The 12,286-nt window shown below is 44.9% G+C and overlaps 1 protein-coding gene across 4 annotated transcripts in view; it reads left to right on the top strand.

Annotated features, from left to right (window-relative positions):
* The window catches only part of tbc1d9 (TBC1 domain family, member 9 (with GRAM domain)), a 111,736-nt gene that overhangs the window by 98,877 nt on the left and 573 nt on the right, over positions 1–12,286 (top strand). For all 4 annotated transcript variants that reach the window (XR_009823804.1, XM_062032880.1, XM_062032881.1 and 1 more), the window contains 2 exons: positions 903–1,006; positions 8,231–12,286. The exon at positions 8,231–12,286 is cut by the window's right edge. Coding sequence is in view for 3 of the 4 variants with exons in the window: in XM_062032880.1 (XP_061888864.1) it covers positions 903–1,006; positions 8,231–8,875 (749 nt within the window). In the remaining variant the exon portion in view is untranslated. The remainder of the gene's footprint in view (positions 1–902; positions 1,007–8,230) is intronic.

Below are 12,286 nucleotides of genomic sequence, written 5' to 3'. Positions count from 1 at the left end.
AGGTTTTTTGGGGTTGGTGCACTAATTGTAAGTGTATCTTGTGTTTTTTATGTTCATTTAATTAAAAAAAACGATAATAAAAAAAACGATACCGATAATTTCCGATATTACATTTTAAAGCATTTTTCGGCATCTCTAATTGTTTCCAAACGGTGTCTGTCACACTGCAGAAAAACGGCTGATCAAACTAAACAAAAGTCATTGTGATGGACCCACTCGTAGACATCTTATAAGGGTACGCAGCATGGAGCGCTACTGCCTACTGGCGCTGACGAGACGCTGGGCCGCCATCTTGGAGTGGTGATCCGCTCCACTCAGTGCAATTCATTTGGCAGGAGCAATGAACTGTCAGCGCATTGAATTCATCTTACCTCACTGAATACCACTGATTTTCACACGCTTGTTCGTCATACGTGTAGCTATGATAAGGGACACATGTTTTATTATTCATAGTTTGCTTAACAGTAATAGAATTTTCTTATATGCAGACTGCGGTCTGTCTGTGAGGAAGTCAAGCAGCCAGTTGCACAGGGGGGTTCTGAATCTATACTAAATACCTAGCATACAGTGAACCTTGTGGATTAGCTGGCGTGAGTGCGCCCTATTAGGGGCGGCAACCCCAACAATGTTTCTTCTTATGTTTGCTCGTAAAAAAAAAAGAAAAAAACCCCCATCATATTCATGCTATTAGACAGGGGCACCATAAACAAAAGGACACTATTTTTGCACCACTTGGAATTCTTCTACCCGAATGTCACGCTGATTTCTTCGCATTCTTGGCGTGAAAAACACAACTGTGCTAACTGTGGCGTGACACTGCAGATATATGCATTGCTTTGTTGGACCACGTGAAAGAATGTCGTTTTTTTCATTTTGTTTTTTTTCACTTTCTCGTCTTCCAGTGAAGAAACTCAACAACCCCGACTACCGACACTACCTGAAACTGTGGAACCAGGAGAGCAAGTCTAAGACGGAGCACACTAAGGATCTTCCCAAGCTGAATCAGGTAGGAACTCACTTCCCGGCTTCTTAGCCCTTTGTAACGACTAAGGGAACATTCCTGCCCTATAATAACAATACCGTTTTTACCACTGTTATAAAAGCCACACCCACTGCATTTTAGAAAACAAAGTTTTTCCCAAATTTTAGCCGCATCGGACTATAAGCTGCAGATGCACATGTTGCAAAATTAGTTATTTACTGTCAGGTTCAAACACTGATGACATCTATTAAACAAGACAAGAAGCAAAGAATCAAACAGAGACAGAATTAAATTTGGACTCCATTGAGGAGAGACGCCGTCGACCTGTAACCTCTTACAGTGTCACCCACGCTCTGGCCCTAACCAATCTGGCGCCCTAGGCAAGATTTTAGGTGGCGCCCCCCCCACATCGGCAGTGAAGTGTATATACTCACAAGAAACCGAATAGCTTTGTCTTTGACCTTTTTTTTTACTTAAAGAAAGCAAATTAACATATTATATGAGAATGTTATGTTATGATTTTTTTTTTTAACCGAATCACAGCAGTGCTCAAATTAAAAAACAGCATTCCCTCTCATGTGATATTGCTTAATTAACATTAATGATGTGCACTTTAACAACTAGGCTGACAACTATACCTAATATATAAAGGGGTGGAAAAGTGACTATTACCTGCAGGGCAAACATTAGCTAACCAGAAGGCAATAACAATGTGAACAAAAAACACCTGCTTCAAAGATCTAATACAAATGTCCCTGAGGAATGTAAGGTGGGAGTACTGTAATTATCTAACGTTACATTATTATTTTCCATAACAATTTAGCCCCCTCCACAATATTAACCCGACGTTAAAACAGAACTAGCTATTTATTGATTAGCAATTGCCGAATCATGTAACATTAGCTTAATGCTAAAAAGCCAGGTTACTATCACATTCTATAACAGACAAATAATTTCATGTAGGCTAACGTTACCTACCTGCTACCTCTGTCTTTTTCTCGTTTCTCCTCTTCTTTTCTCTTTTTTCTTCCCTGGGCACCTGACAGTTTTGGCCGTTTTGACATCTTGTGTTGATTTTTTGATGTGGCGACATCCAAAAAGAGTCATGAATGATACGGGAAGGGAGGGGGCGCACCGTGCGGGGGGAGGGTGGGGGGGGGGCGTAATGTTGTAACAAATAATATTTTTCTTAAATAGGCTTTACTTTGCATTTGAATTAACGTGGGATTATTTTTTGTATTTAGAAATAATAGTACCAACTTTTTTTTTTTCTCTCCAACATTTGTGGCACTGGCGTGGCGCCCCCTGATGGACGGCGCCCTTAGCATTTGCCTGTACGGCCTATGCCACGGGCCGGCCCTGGTGTCACCCACGCTCCGGCGAAAGATTGTACGCCACCTCTTTTTATTTGGATTTTCCCTGTTTACATAACATCTGTTTCTAAAGGAATGGGGAGTATGTAAACAGTCATTGTTTTCGGTCACATTAACACAAAAGAAAAAGATGGCTCGGGCTGGTCCTGGATTCAGCTTGAGCAGGTCTTCGATGACAATAGATAACCCCCTCCCGTCTCCTCGCATCGTACACGATGGAATTTTCCAAGCCTTTGCTTGGTGCAACAAAGACAGCCTCTTGGCTGTTCATTGGGAACTCAGAGAACGGAAAGTTTTTTTGATAATTTACATACAATTTTTCTGACATTTACACATGAATATTTTGTAAATGTTTATTTACATACCTTAACTGTTTCCAAACAAAACAGAAGTCATGGTCATGGACCCGCTAGCTGCGGACACTAACTCTCCAATCAGCTAAACAGACTCAATAACTCCATGGGGACATTTTGGTCGATTTACGAAACTTGCACAATACAAAAAGAATGGCATTGTAAGTCGACACTAACACAGACACTCGTGTTAGCATATTAGCTAATGCTAACGGCGCACGCTTGATTTCATTACGAGATAGCACGTACAAATATGGGACAGTTTAGTAAGTATAAACATTTATATTGGTAAAACTCACGAACGTGGTGTGGACTGGTGAATGAAGAATCCATACGAGTAGAAACGTAATGGACGGCTGGAAGACGGGAATGGTACTTCTACTCCCGGTTCAAAGCGCTAAACCGCAGCACCTACATTGAGCGAACTCCTCCAAAAGATGGCGCCATAACATAAACAATAACACGCCTTTTCAGTGTCTTTCCTTGTTTGGCCATCAGTGAAGAAAAATCCATAAATTTGCCTCACCGTTCTATAAAAAATGGTGGTTTATCGCAGTGTTTTTCAACCACCAGTGTGCCGTGGGAGATTTTCTAATTTCACCTAGTTGGGTTAAAAATATTTTTGGCAAACCAGTAGTTATAGTCTGCAAATGATGTGTTGTTGTTGAGTGTCGGTGCTGTCTAGAGCTCGGCAGAGTAACCGTGTAATACTCTTCCATATCAGTAGGTGGCAGCCGGTAGCTAATTGCTTTGTAGATGTCGGAAACAGCGGGAGGAAGTGTGCAGGTAAAAAGGTGTCTAATGCTTAAACCAAAAATAAACAAAAGGTGAGTGCCCCTAAGAAAAGTAATTGAAGCTTAGGGAAGGCTATGCAGAACGAAACTAAAACTGAACTGGCTACAAAGTAAACAAAAACAGAATGCTGGACGACAGCAAAGACTTACTGTGGAGCAAAGACAAAGTACATCCGAACATGACATGACAATCAACAATGTCCCCACAAAGAAGGATAAAAACAACTGAAATATTCTTGATTACCAAAACAAAGTAGACGCGGGAAATATCGCTCAAAGGAAGACATGAAACTGCTACAGGAAAATACCAAAAAAAGAGAAAAAGCCACCAAAATAGGAGCGCAAGACAAGAACTAAAACACTACACACAGGAAAACAGCAAAAAAGTCCAGACAAGTCAGGGCGTGGTGTGACAGGTGGTGACAGTACACCTACTTTGAGACAAGAGCTATAGTGATGCATGGTTGGTTATGCTTTAAAGTCATATCCAACAATTGCGACAACGACTTTTTACTGTCAACTGAGTTTAGTTTTTTAATGATTTCTGCTGGTGGTGTGCCTCCGCATTTTTTCAACGCAAAAAATGTGCCTCGGCTCAAAAAAGGTTGAAAAACACCGGTTTATCGTCCCAAATTGACGGTGACTACAGTACTCTGAGTACAATATAAACATTTGCTTGTCAAGTCACTTTGTGGATTATTTCCAGTCTTTCTTTTGACTTCTAATGACTTACATTGTGCAAGGTGTCGTGTATTACTTGAATGACATCCATTAGATGAGCAATCTCATGAATGAAGTGACATGTCTTTGTTGCAAAAATGAATGCAGTACCATCGGGTGATGACTTTTTGATTATTTGGAGTCTCCGAGTGGGCTGCATGGCGCGTGTGCCAAAAGAAACACTCCGACTCGCCAAACGCGATGAGGTGAAAATGTGACGCGGTATTTGGCGTGGTGGTGGTGGTGATTATTGCTATTGTGCAAGGTGGCGCTGGGTTTAACTTTGAAGTTATTTTAAGTCTTGTATTGTTATTTCTATGATGGAATGTGCTGTGTGGAGGGGGGCGTGGCCTGCGGGCCTGCCGCGGAACGGGGTGTTGCCATGTCCGGCCTCGAAGACAGCGACAGGTGCGTAGATGGCCCAGGTGGGCCTTGTTATCTACCGTATTTTTCGGACTATAAGTCGCAGTTTTTTTCATAGTTTGGCCGGGGGTGCGACTTATACTCAGGAGCGACTTGTGTGTGAAATGATTAACACATTACGGCGCATTGTCTACCTTTGGAGTTGGCAGAGTTGTTTAGAAGAGACACAGAGGAAGAACATGACATGGGATTTAGTGATTAGGAGTGACAGATTGTTTGGTAAACGTATAGCATGTTCTATATGTTATAGTTATTTGAATGACTCTTACCATAATATGTTACGTTAACATACCAGTTGGTTATTTATGCCTCATATAACGTACACTTATTCAGCCTGTTGTTCACTATTCTTTAGACATTTTAAATTGCCTTTTAAATGTCTATTCTTGCTGTTGGCTTTTATCAAGTACATTTACCCCAAAAAATGCGACATATACTCCAGTGCGACTTATATATGTTTTTTTCCTTCTTTATTATGCATTTTCGGCCGGTGCAACTTATACTCCGAAAAATACGGTAATCACCTGTCGCCTTTATTAGCAGCAGCCGTGATGAGACGAGTGGTTGGAGTTGGAGGTGCTGCTGGGCAGACGCGGAAAAGACTTGTTGCTGGGAAGCCAGAGTCTCGCACCTTGTGATAACAAAATAAAACAGTGTTATACCCTGAATTCCTGGCAGTGTGTGGCGGTCTGAAGAACCCACTAGAGGGCGACCTCTACATTTGGCGCCTAACAAGTCTTTTCTGCGTTTTGCCCAGCAGCACCTCCAACTCCAACCACTCGTCTCATCACGGCTGCTGCTAATAAAGCCGACAGGTGATTAGATCTCTGCGCTGCTGACCCGTCTCCGCTCGGGATGGTTTCCTGCTGGCCCCACTATGGACTGGACTCTCACTATTATGTTAGATCCACTATGGACTGGACTTTCACACTATTATGTTAGATCCACTATGGACTGAAATTTCACAAATATGTTAGATCCACTATGGACTGAAATTTCACAAATATGTTAGATCCACTATGGACTGGACTATCACACTATTATGTTAAATCCACTATGGACTGGACTCTCACTATTATGTTAGATCCACTATGGACTGGACTCTCACTATTATGTTAGATCCACTATGGACTGGACTCTCACTATTATGTTAGATCCACTATGGACTGGACTCTCACTATTATGTTAGATCCACTATGGACTGGACTTTCACTATTATGTTAGATCCACTATGGACTGGACTCTCACTATTATGTTAGATCCACTATGGACTGGACTCTCACTATTATGTTAGATCCACTATGGACTGAACTTTCACTATTATGTTAGATCCACTATGGACTGAACTTTCACTATTATGTTAGATCCACTATGGACTGGACTCTCACTATTATGTTAGATCCACTATGGACTGGACTTTCACTATTATGTTAGATCCACTATGGACTGGACTCTCACACTATTATGTTAGATCCACTATGGACTGGACTCTCACACTATTATGTTAGATCCACTATGGACTGGACTCTCACACTATTATGTTAGATCCACTATGGACTGGACTCTCACACTATTATGTTAGATCCAATATGGACTGGACTCTCACTATTATGTTAGATCCACTATGGACTGGACTCTCACACTATTATGTTAGATCCACTATGGACTGGACCTTCACAATATTATGTTAGATCCACTATGGACTGGACTCTCACACTAATATGTTAGATCCACTATGGACAGGACCTTCACAATATTATGTTAGATCCACTATGGACTGGACTCTCACACTATTATGTTAGATCCACTATGGACAGGACCTTCACAATATTATGTTAGATCCACTATGGACTGGACTCTCACACTATTATGTTAGATCCACTATGGACTGGACTCTCACACTATTATGTTAGATCCACTATAGACTGGACTCTCACTATTATGTTAGATCCACTATGGACTGGACTCTCACACTATTATGTTAGATCCACTATGGACAGGACCTTCACAATATTATGTTAGATCCACTATGGACTGGACTCTCACTATTATGTTAGATCCACTATGGACTGGACTCTCACACTATTATGTTAGATCCACTATGGACTGGACCTTCACAATATTATGTTAGATCCACTATGGACTGGACTCTCACACTAATATGTTAGATCCACTATGGACTGGACCTTCACAATATTATGTTAGATCCACTATGGACTGGACTCTCACTATTATGTTAGATCCACTATGGACTGGACTCTCACACTATTATGTTAGATCCACTATGGACTGGACCTTCACAATATTATGTTAGATCCACTATGGACTGGACTCTCACTAATATGTTAGATCCACTATGGACTGGAACCTTCACAATATTATGTCAGACCCACTCGACATCCATTGCATCTGGTCTCCCCTAGAGGGGGGTTTACCCACATATGCAGTCCTCTCCAAGGTTTCTCATAGTCATTCACATCGACGTCCCACTGGGGTGAGTTTTTCCTTGCCCGTATGTGGGCTCTGTACCGAGGATGTCGCTGTGGCTTGTGCAGCCCTTTGAGACACTTGTGATTTAGGGCTCTATAAATAAACATTGATTGATTGATTGATTAGATAACAAGGCCCACCTGGGCCATCTACGCACCTGTCGCCGTCTTCGAGGCCGGTCCTGGCACACCCCGCTCCGCGGCAGGCCCGCAGGCCACGCCCCCCTCCACATGCTGGTTATCACTAAGGACTTGGAACAAGCAATCACATCTCGGTTTAGTTTCACTTCTTATTTTATTTTTCTTATCATGAAATGTGTCTGCTATCATTAAGAACTTGCGAGACGCAATCACAATAAATGACACACGCGGGTATGGAGGTGCGCCAGGGTTTGACTTTTGGATTATTAGGGACCGAGTCCCTGTGGGACAGAGGACCCTATTGAATTTCTAGCGTTTTATTATTATACCGCCGCCTCTTTGAGCTGTAATTTGACCCCCTTAACATGCTTCAAAACTCACCAAATTGGACACACACATCAGGACTGGCAAAAATTGCGATCTAATCAAAATACCAAACCCCAAAACTCAAAATTGCGCTCTAGCGCCCCCTAGGAAGAAAACACAGACAAAACTGGCTGTAACTCCCAGTAGGAATGTCGTAGAGACATGAAACAAAAACCTCTGTGTAGGTCTCACATAGACCTAGATTTCATACACTGACAACCCCCAGCAAAAATCAACAGGAAGTTTGCAATTCCCCCTTCAAAACAAAAGTTGTGTAAAAACAGTCACCTTTTTTCAAACATTATCTCCTCTGAGCGCGTTTGTCGTGTCGGCCTCAAATTAGCACAGGAGAGAGATTGAACCCTTCTGATTAAAAGTTGATGAAAGAGATTTAATTAATGCTGCGGTTTGGATTTTATGAGCCCTCAATCGCTGCCTGCAGCTTTAATTTTGTTTTATTTCTACTATAAAATGTGTTATGCATAATGAATAAGTTGAGAGAAGCCATTCTGCGTCCCGTGCACGGACTCACGCGGGGCGGACTTGAGCGCGGGCACACTCGACAGTTGTTGATTGTGTTCTCCCGCAGAGCCAGTTCATCGAGCTGTGCAAGACGCTGTACAGCATGTTCAGCGAGGACGTGGCGGAGCAGGAGCTGTACCACGCCACCGCCACCGTCACCAGCCTGCTGCTGGAGATGGGCGAGGTGGGCAAGCTCTTCTGCCGCGCCGGCAGGGACCGGGAGCGAGCCCACCCGTCCGAGGCGCGCCAGGCGGACGAGGCGGACGAGGGAAAATGCGGGGACGTCCGCCAGCCCTCGCCGCCCATGCAGGACATCAAGCTGGAGGACTCGTCTCCCAAAGACAACGGCGCCTCGTCGTCGGCCATGCTCATCTCCGACGACGAGGCCAAAGACGACACGTCGGTGTCGTCGTACTCGGTGCTCAGCGCCGGCTCGCACGACCTGGACGACAAGCTGCAGTGCGAAGACATCGCCGACGACACGGTGCTGGTGAGGAACGAGGGCCAGGACGAGCGCGGCGGCGGCGTGGACAAAGACTGGGCCATCACCTTTGAGCAGTTCCTGGCGTCCGTGCTCACAGAGCAGGCGCTGGTCAGCTACTTCGAGAAGCCCGTGGACGTGACGGCTCGCATCACAAACGCTAAGAATGTTCACAAAGTGGGGCGCCCCCTGCTGTCCACCAGTGACTATGACATCTCTCTGTCCGGCTAGGTTCACAAAGTGGGGCGCCCCCTGCTGTCCACCAGTGACTATGACATCTCTCTGTCCGGCTAGGTTCACAAAGTGGGGCGCCCCCTGCTGTCCACCAGTGACTATGACATCTCTCTGTCCGGCTAGGTTCACAAAGTGGGGCGCCCCCTGCTGTCCACCAGTGACTATGACATCTCTCTGTCCGGCTAGGTTCACAAAGTGGGGCGCCCCCTGCTGTCCACCAGTGACTATGACATCTCTTTGTCCGGCTAGGTTCACAAAGTGGGACGCCCCCTGCTGTCCACCAGTGACTATGACATCTCTCTGTCCGGCTAGGTTCACAAAGTGGGGCGCCCCCTGCTGTCCACCAGTGACTATGACATCTCTCTGTCCGGCTAGGTTCACAAAGTGGGGCGCCCCCTGCTGTCCACCAGTGACTATGACATCTTTCTGTCCGGCTAGGTTCACAAAGTGGGGCGCCCCCTGCTGTCCACCAGTGACTATGACATCGCTCTGTCCGGCTAGGTTCACAAAGTGGGGCGCCCCCTGCTGTCCACCAGTGACTATGACATCTCTCTGTCCGGCTAGGTTCACAAAGTGGGGCGCCCCCTGCTGTCCACCAGTGACTATGACATCTCTTTGTCCGGCTAGGTTCACAAAGTGGGGCGCCCCCTGCTGTCCACCAGTGACTATGACATCTCTTTGTCCGGCTAGGTTCACAAAGTGGGGCGCCCCCTGCTGTCCACCAGTGACTATGACATCTCTCTGTCCGGCTAGGTTCACAAAGTGGGGCGCCCCCTGCTGTCCACCAGTGACTATGACATCGCTCTGTCCGGCTAGGTTCACAAAGTGGGGCGCCCCCTGCTGTCCACCAGTGACTATGACATCGCTCTGTCCGGCTAGGAGTCCTGTTCCTCTTGGTGGACTTCACACTAATATTTCATGTTTCATGTCCAGTACAGACTTGTACTAGAAAGTACTGACACCAATATTTCATGTCCAGTAGTAGAAAGTACACGTGCAGTAGACGTCTTGTCTTCTGTCCACAATATTGCACGTCCTGAATGTTGCTCAACTATATACTGCTCACCTCCGTTTACCCTTTAAGATACTACTGCACTCTCCTAGTATCCTGTGTAGTACTACTACTTCACTCTCCTAGTATCCAGTGCAGTACTACTACTGCACTCTCCTAGTATCCAGTGTAGTACTACTACTGCACTCTCCTAGTATCCTGTGTAGTACTACTACTGCACTCTCCTAGTATCCAGTGTAGTACTACTACTTCACTCTCCTAGTATCCAGTGTAGTACTACTACTGCACTCTCCTAGTATCCTGTGTAGTACTACTACTTCACTCTCCTAGTATCCAGTGCAGTACTACTACTGCACTCTCCTAGTATCCAGTGTAGTACTACTACTGCACTCTCCTAGTATCCTGTGTAGTACTACTACTTCACTCTCCTAGTATCCAGTGCAGTACTACTACTGCACTCTCCTAGTATCCAGTGCAGTACTACTACTGCACTCTCCTAGTATCCAGTGTAGTACTACTACTGCACTCTCCTAGTATCCAGTGTAGTACTACTACTGCACTCTCCTAGTATCCAGTGTAGTACTACTACTGCACTCTCCTAGTATCCAGTGCAGTACTACTACTGCACTCTCCTAGTATCCAGTGTAGTACTACTACTGCACTCTCCTAGTATCCAGTGCAGTAGTACTACTGCACTCTCCTAGTATCCAGTGTAGTACTACTACTTCACTCTCCTAGTATCCAGTATAGTACTACTACTTGACCTTAGAGCTGTTAGCAGGACGCTGCAATGAACGCATCATAACTCAACAGGAGAACGAGGCTCTCCTGTTGCTTCTCTAAGGAGACACATTTCGTCCAAGAAGAGACTGAGGAAAGTGAGAGAATGAGGGACTCTGGTATTTATTTCTAAGGAGAGAGACATTGTCCAAGAGGAGACTGAGGGCAGCGAGACAATTGCGGGAGTCATGTATTTCTATAAGGACACATACTTATTTCAAGGGGAAGACTGGTGAGAACAAGGGTGCTCTGTATTTACTTCTAAGGAGATAAGCCTTATCCAAGAGGAGACTGAGGGCAGCGAGAGAACGAGGGAGTCCTGTATTTATATCTCTAAGAAGACATACTCATTCCAAGAGGGAGACTGGGGGAGAACAAGGGTGCCCTGTATTTACATCTAAGGAGATTAGCCCTATCTAAGAGGAGACTGAGGGCAGCGAGAGAACTAAGGAGTCATGTATTTTTTTCTCTAGGAAAACATACTCATCCCAAGGGGAAACTGGGGAGAACAAGGGTGCCCTGTATTTACTTTTAAGGAGATAAGCCTTATCCAAGAGGAGACTGAGGGCCGCACAAGAAGGAGGGAGTCCTGTATTTATTTCTCGAAGGAGACCTACTCATTCCAAGGGGGAGACTGGGGAGAACAAAAGTGCCCTGTATTTACATCTATGGAGATTAGCCCTATCCAAGAGGAGAATGAGGGCAGCAAGACAACGAGGGAGTCCTGTATTTATGTCTGTAAGGAGACCTACTCATTCCAAGGGGGAGACTGGGGAGAACAAAAGTGCCCTGTATTTACATTTATGGAGATTAGCCCTATCCAAGAGGAGAATGAGGGCAGCAAGACAACGAGGGAGTCCTGTATTTATGTCTGTAAGGAGACCTACTCATTCCAAGGGGGAGACTGGGGAGAACAAAAGTGCCCTGTATTTACTTCTAAGGAGAAAAGTCTTATCCAAGGGGAGACTGGGGGCAGCGAGACAATGAGTGAGTCCTGTATTCATTTCTATAAGGAGACATTCATTCTAAGGGGGAGACTGGGGAGAACAAGGGTGTCCTGTATTTACCTTTTAAGGAGAAAAGCCTTAGCCAAGAGGAGACTGAGGGCAGCAAGAGAACGAGGGAGTCCTTTATTTATTTCTCTACGGGGACATATTCATTCCAAGGGGAGACTGGGGAGAACAAGGGTGTCCTGTACTTACTTCTAAGGAGAGTTGCCTTATCTAATAGGAGACTAAGGGCGGTGTGACAATTGCAGACTACTGTAATATCATCTACGCGGAAAAGGGAGGCAACAAGGAGACTAAAATTTACCTCTAAGGGTACAAATTTTATCCAAGTGGAGACTGAGGGCAGAAAGAGAACAGGGGTCGGCTGCAGCTACCTTGGAAGAGACACATTTTATTCAAGAGACTGAGGGGAGGGACAAAGGTCTCGGTAGAGAGATTTTATCCAAAAAGACACTAAGGTCGCCGTAGAACAAAAATACATATTGTATCCAGAAGGAGACTACAGGCAACAAAAAAGCAATGATGGACTGTATTTACTTCTATCAATACTCAATTTTATTCAGGAGGAGACTGAGGGCAGCAATGATCTGTTGTGTTAGCCGGAAA

This window comes from Entelurus aequoreus, linkage group LG22 (genome assembly GCF_033978785.1).
Source record: "Entelurus aequoreus isolate RoL-2023_Sb linkage group LG22, RoL_Eaeq_v1.1, whole genome shotgun sequence".
In the NCBI taxonomy this organism is placed as follows: domain Eukaryota; kingdom Metazoa; phylum Chordata; class Actinopteri; order Syngnathiformes; family Syngnathidae; genus Entelurus; species Entelurus aequoreus.
The sequence above is the reverse complement of the archived record's forward strand: the minus strand, read 5'-3'. Positions and strand labels throughout refer to the sequence as shown.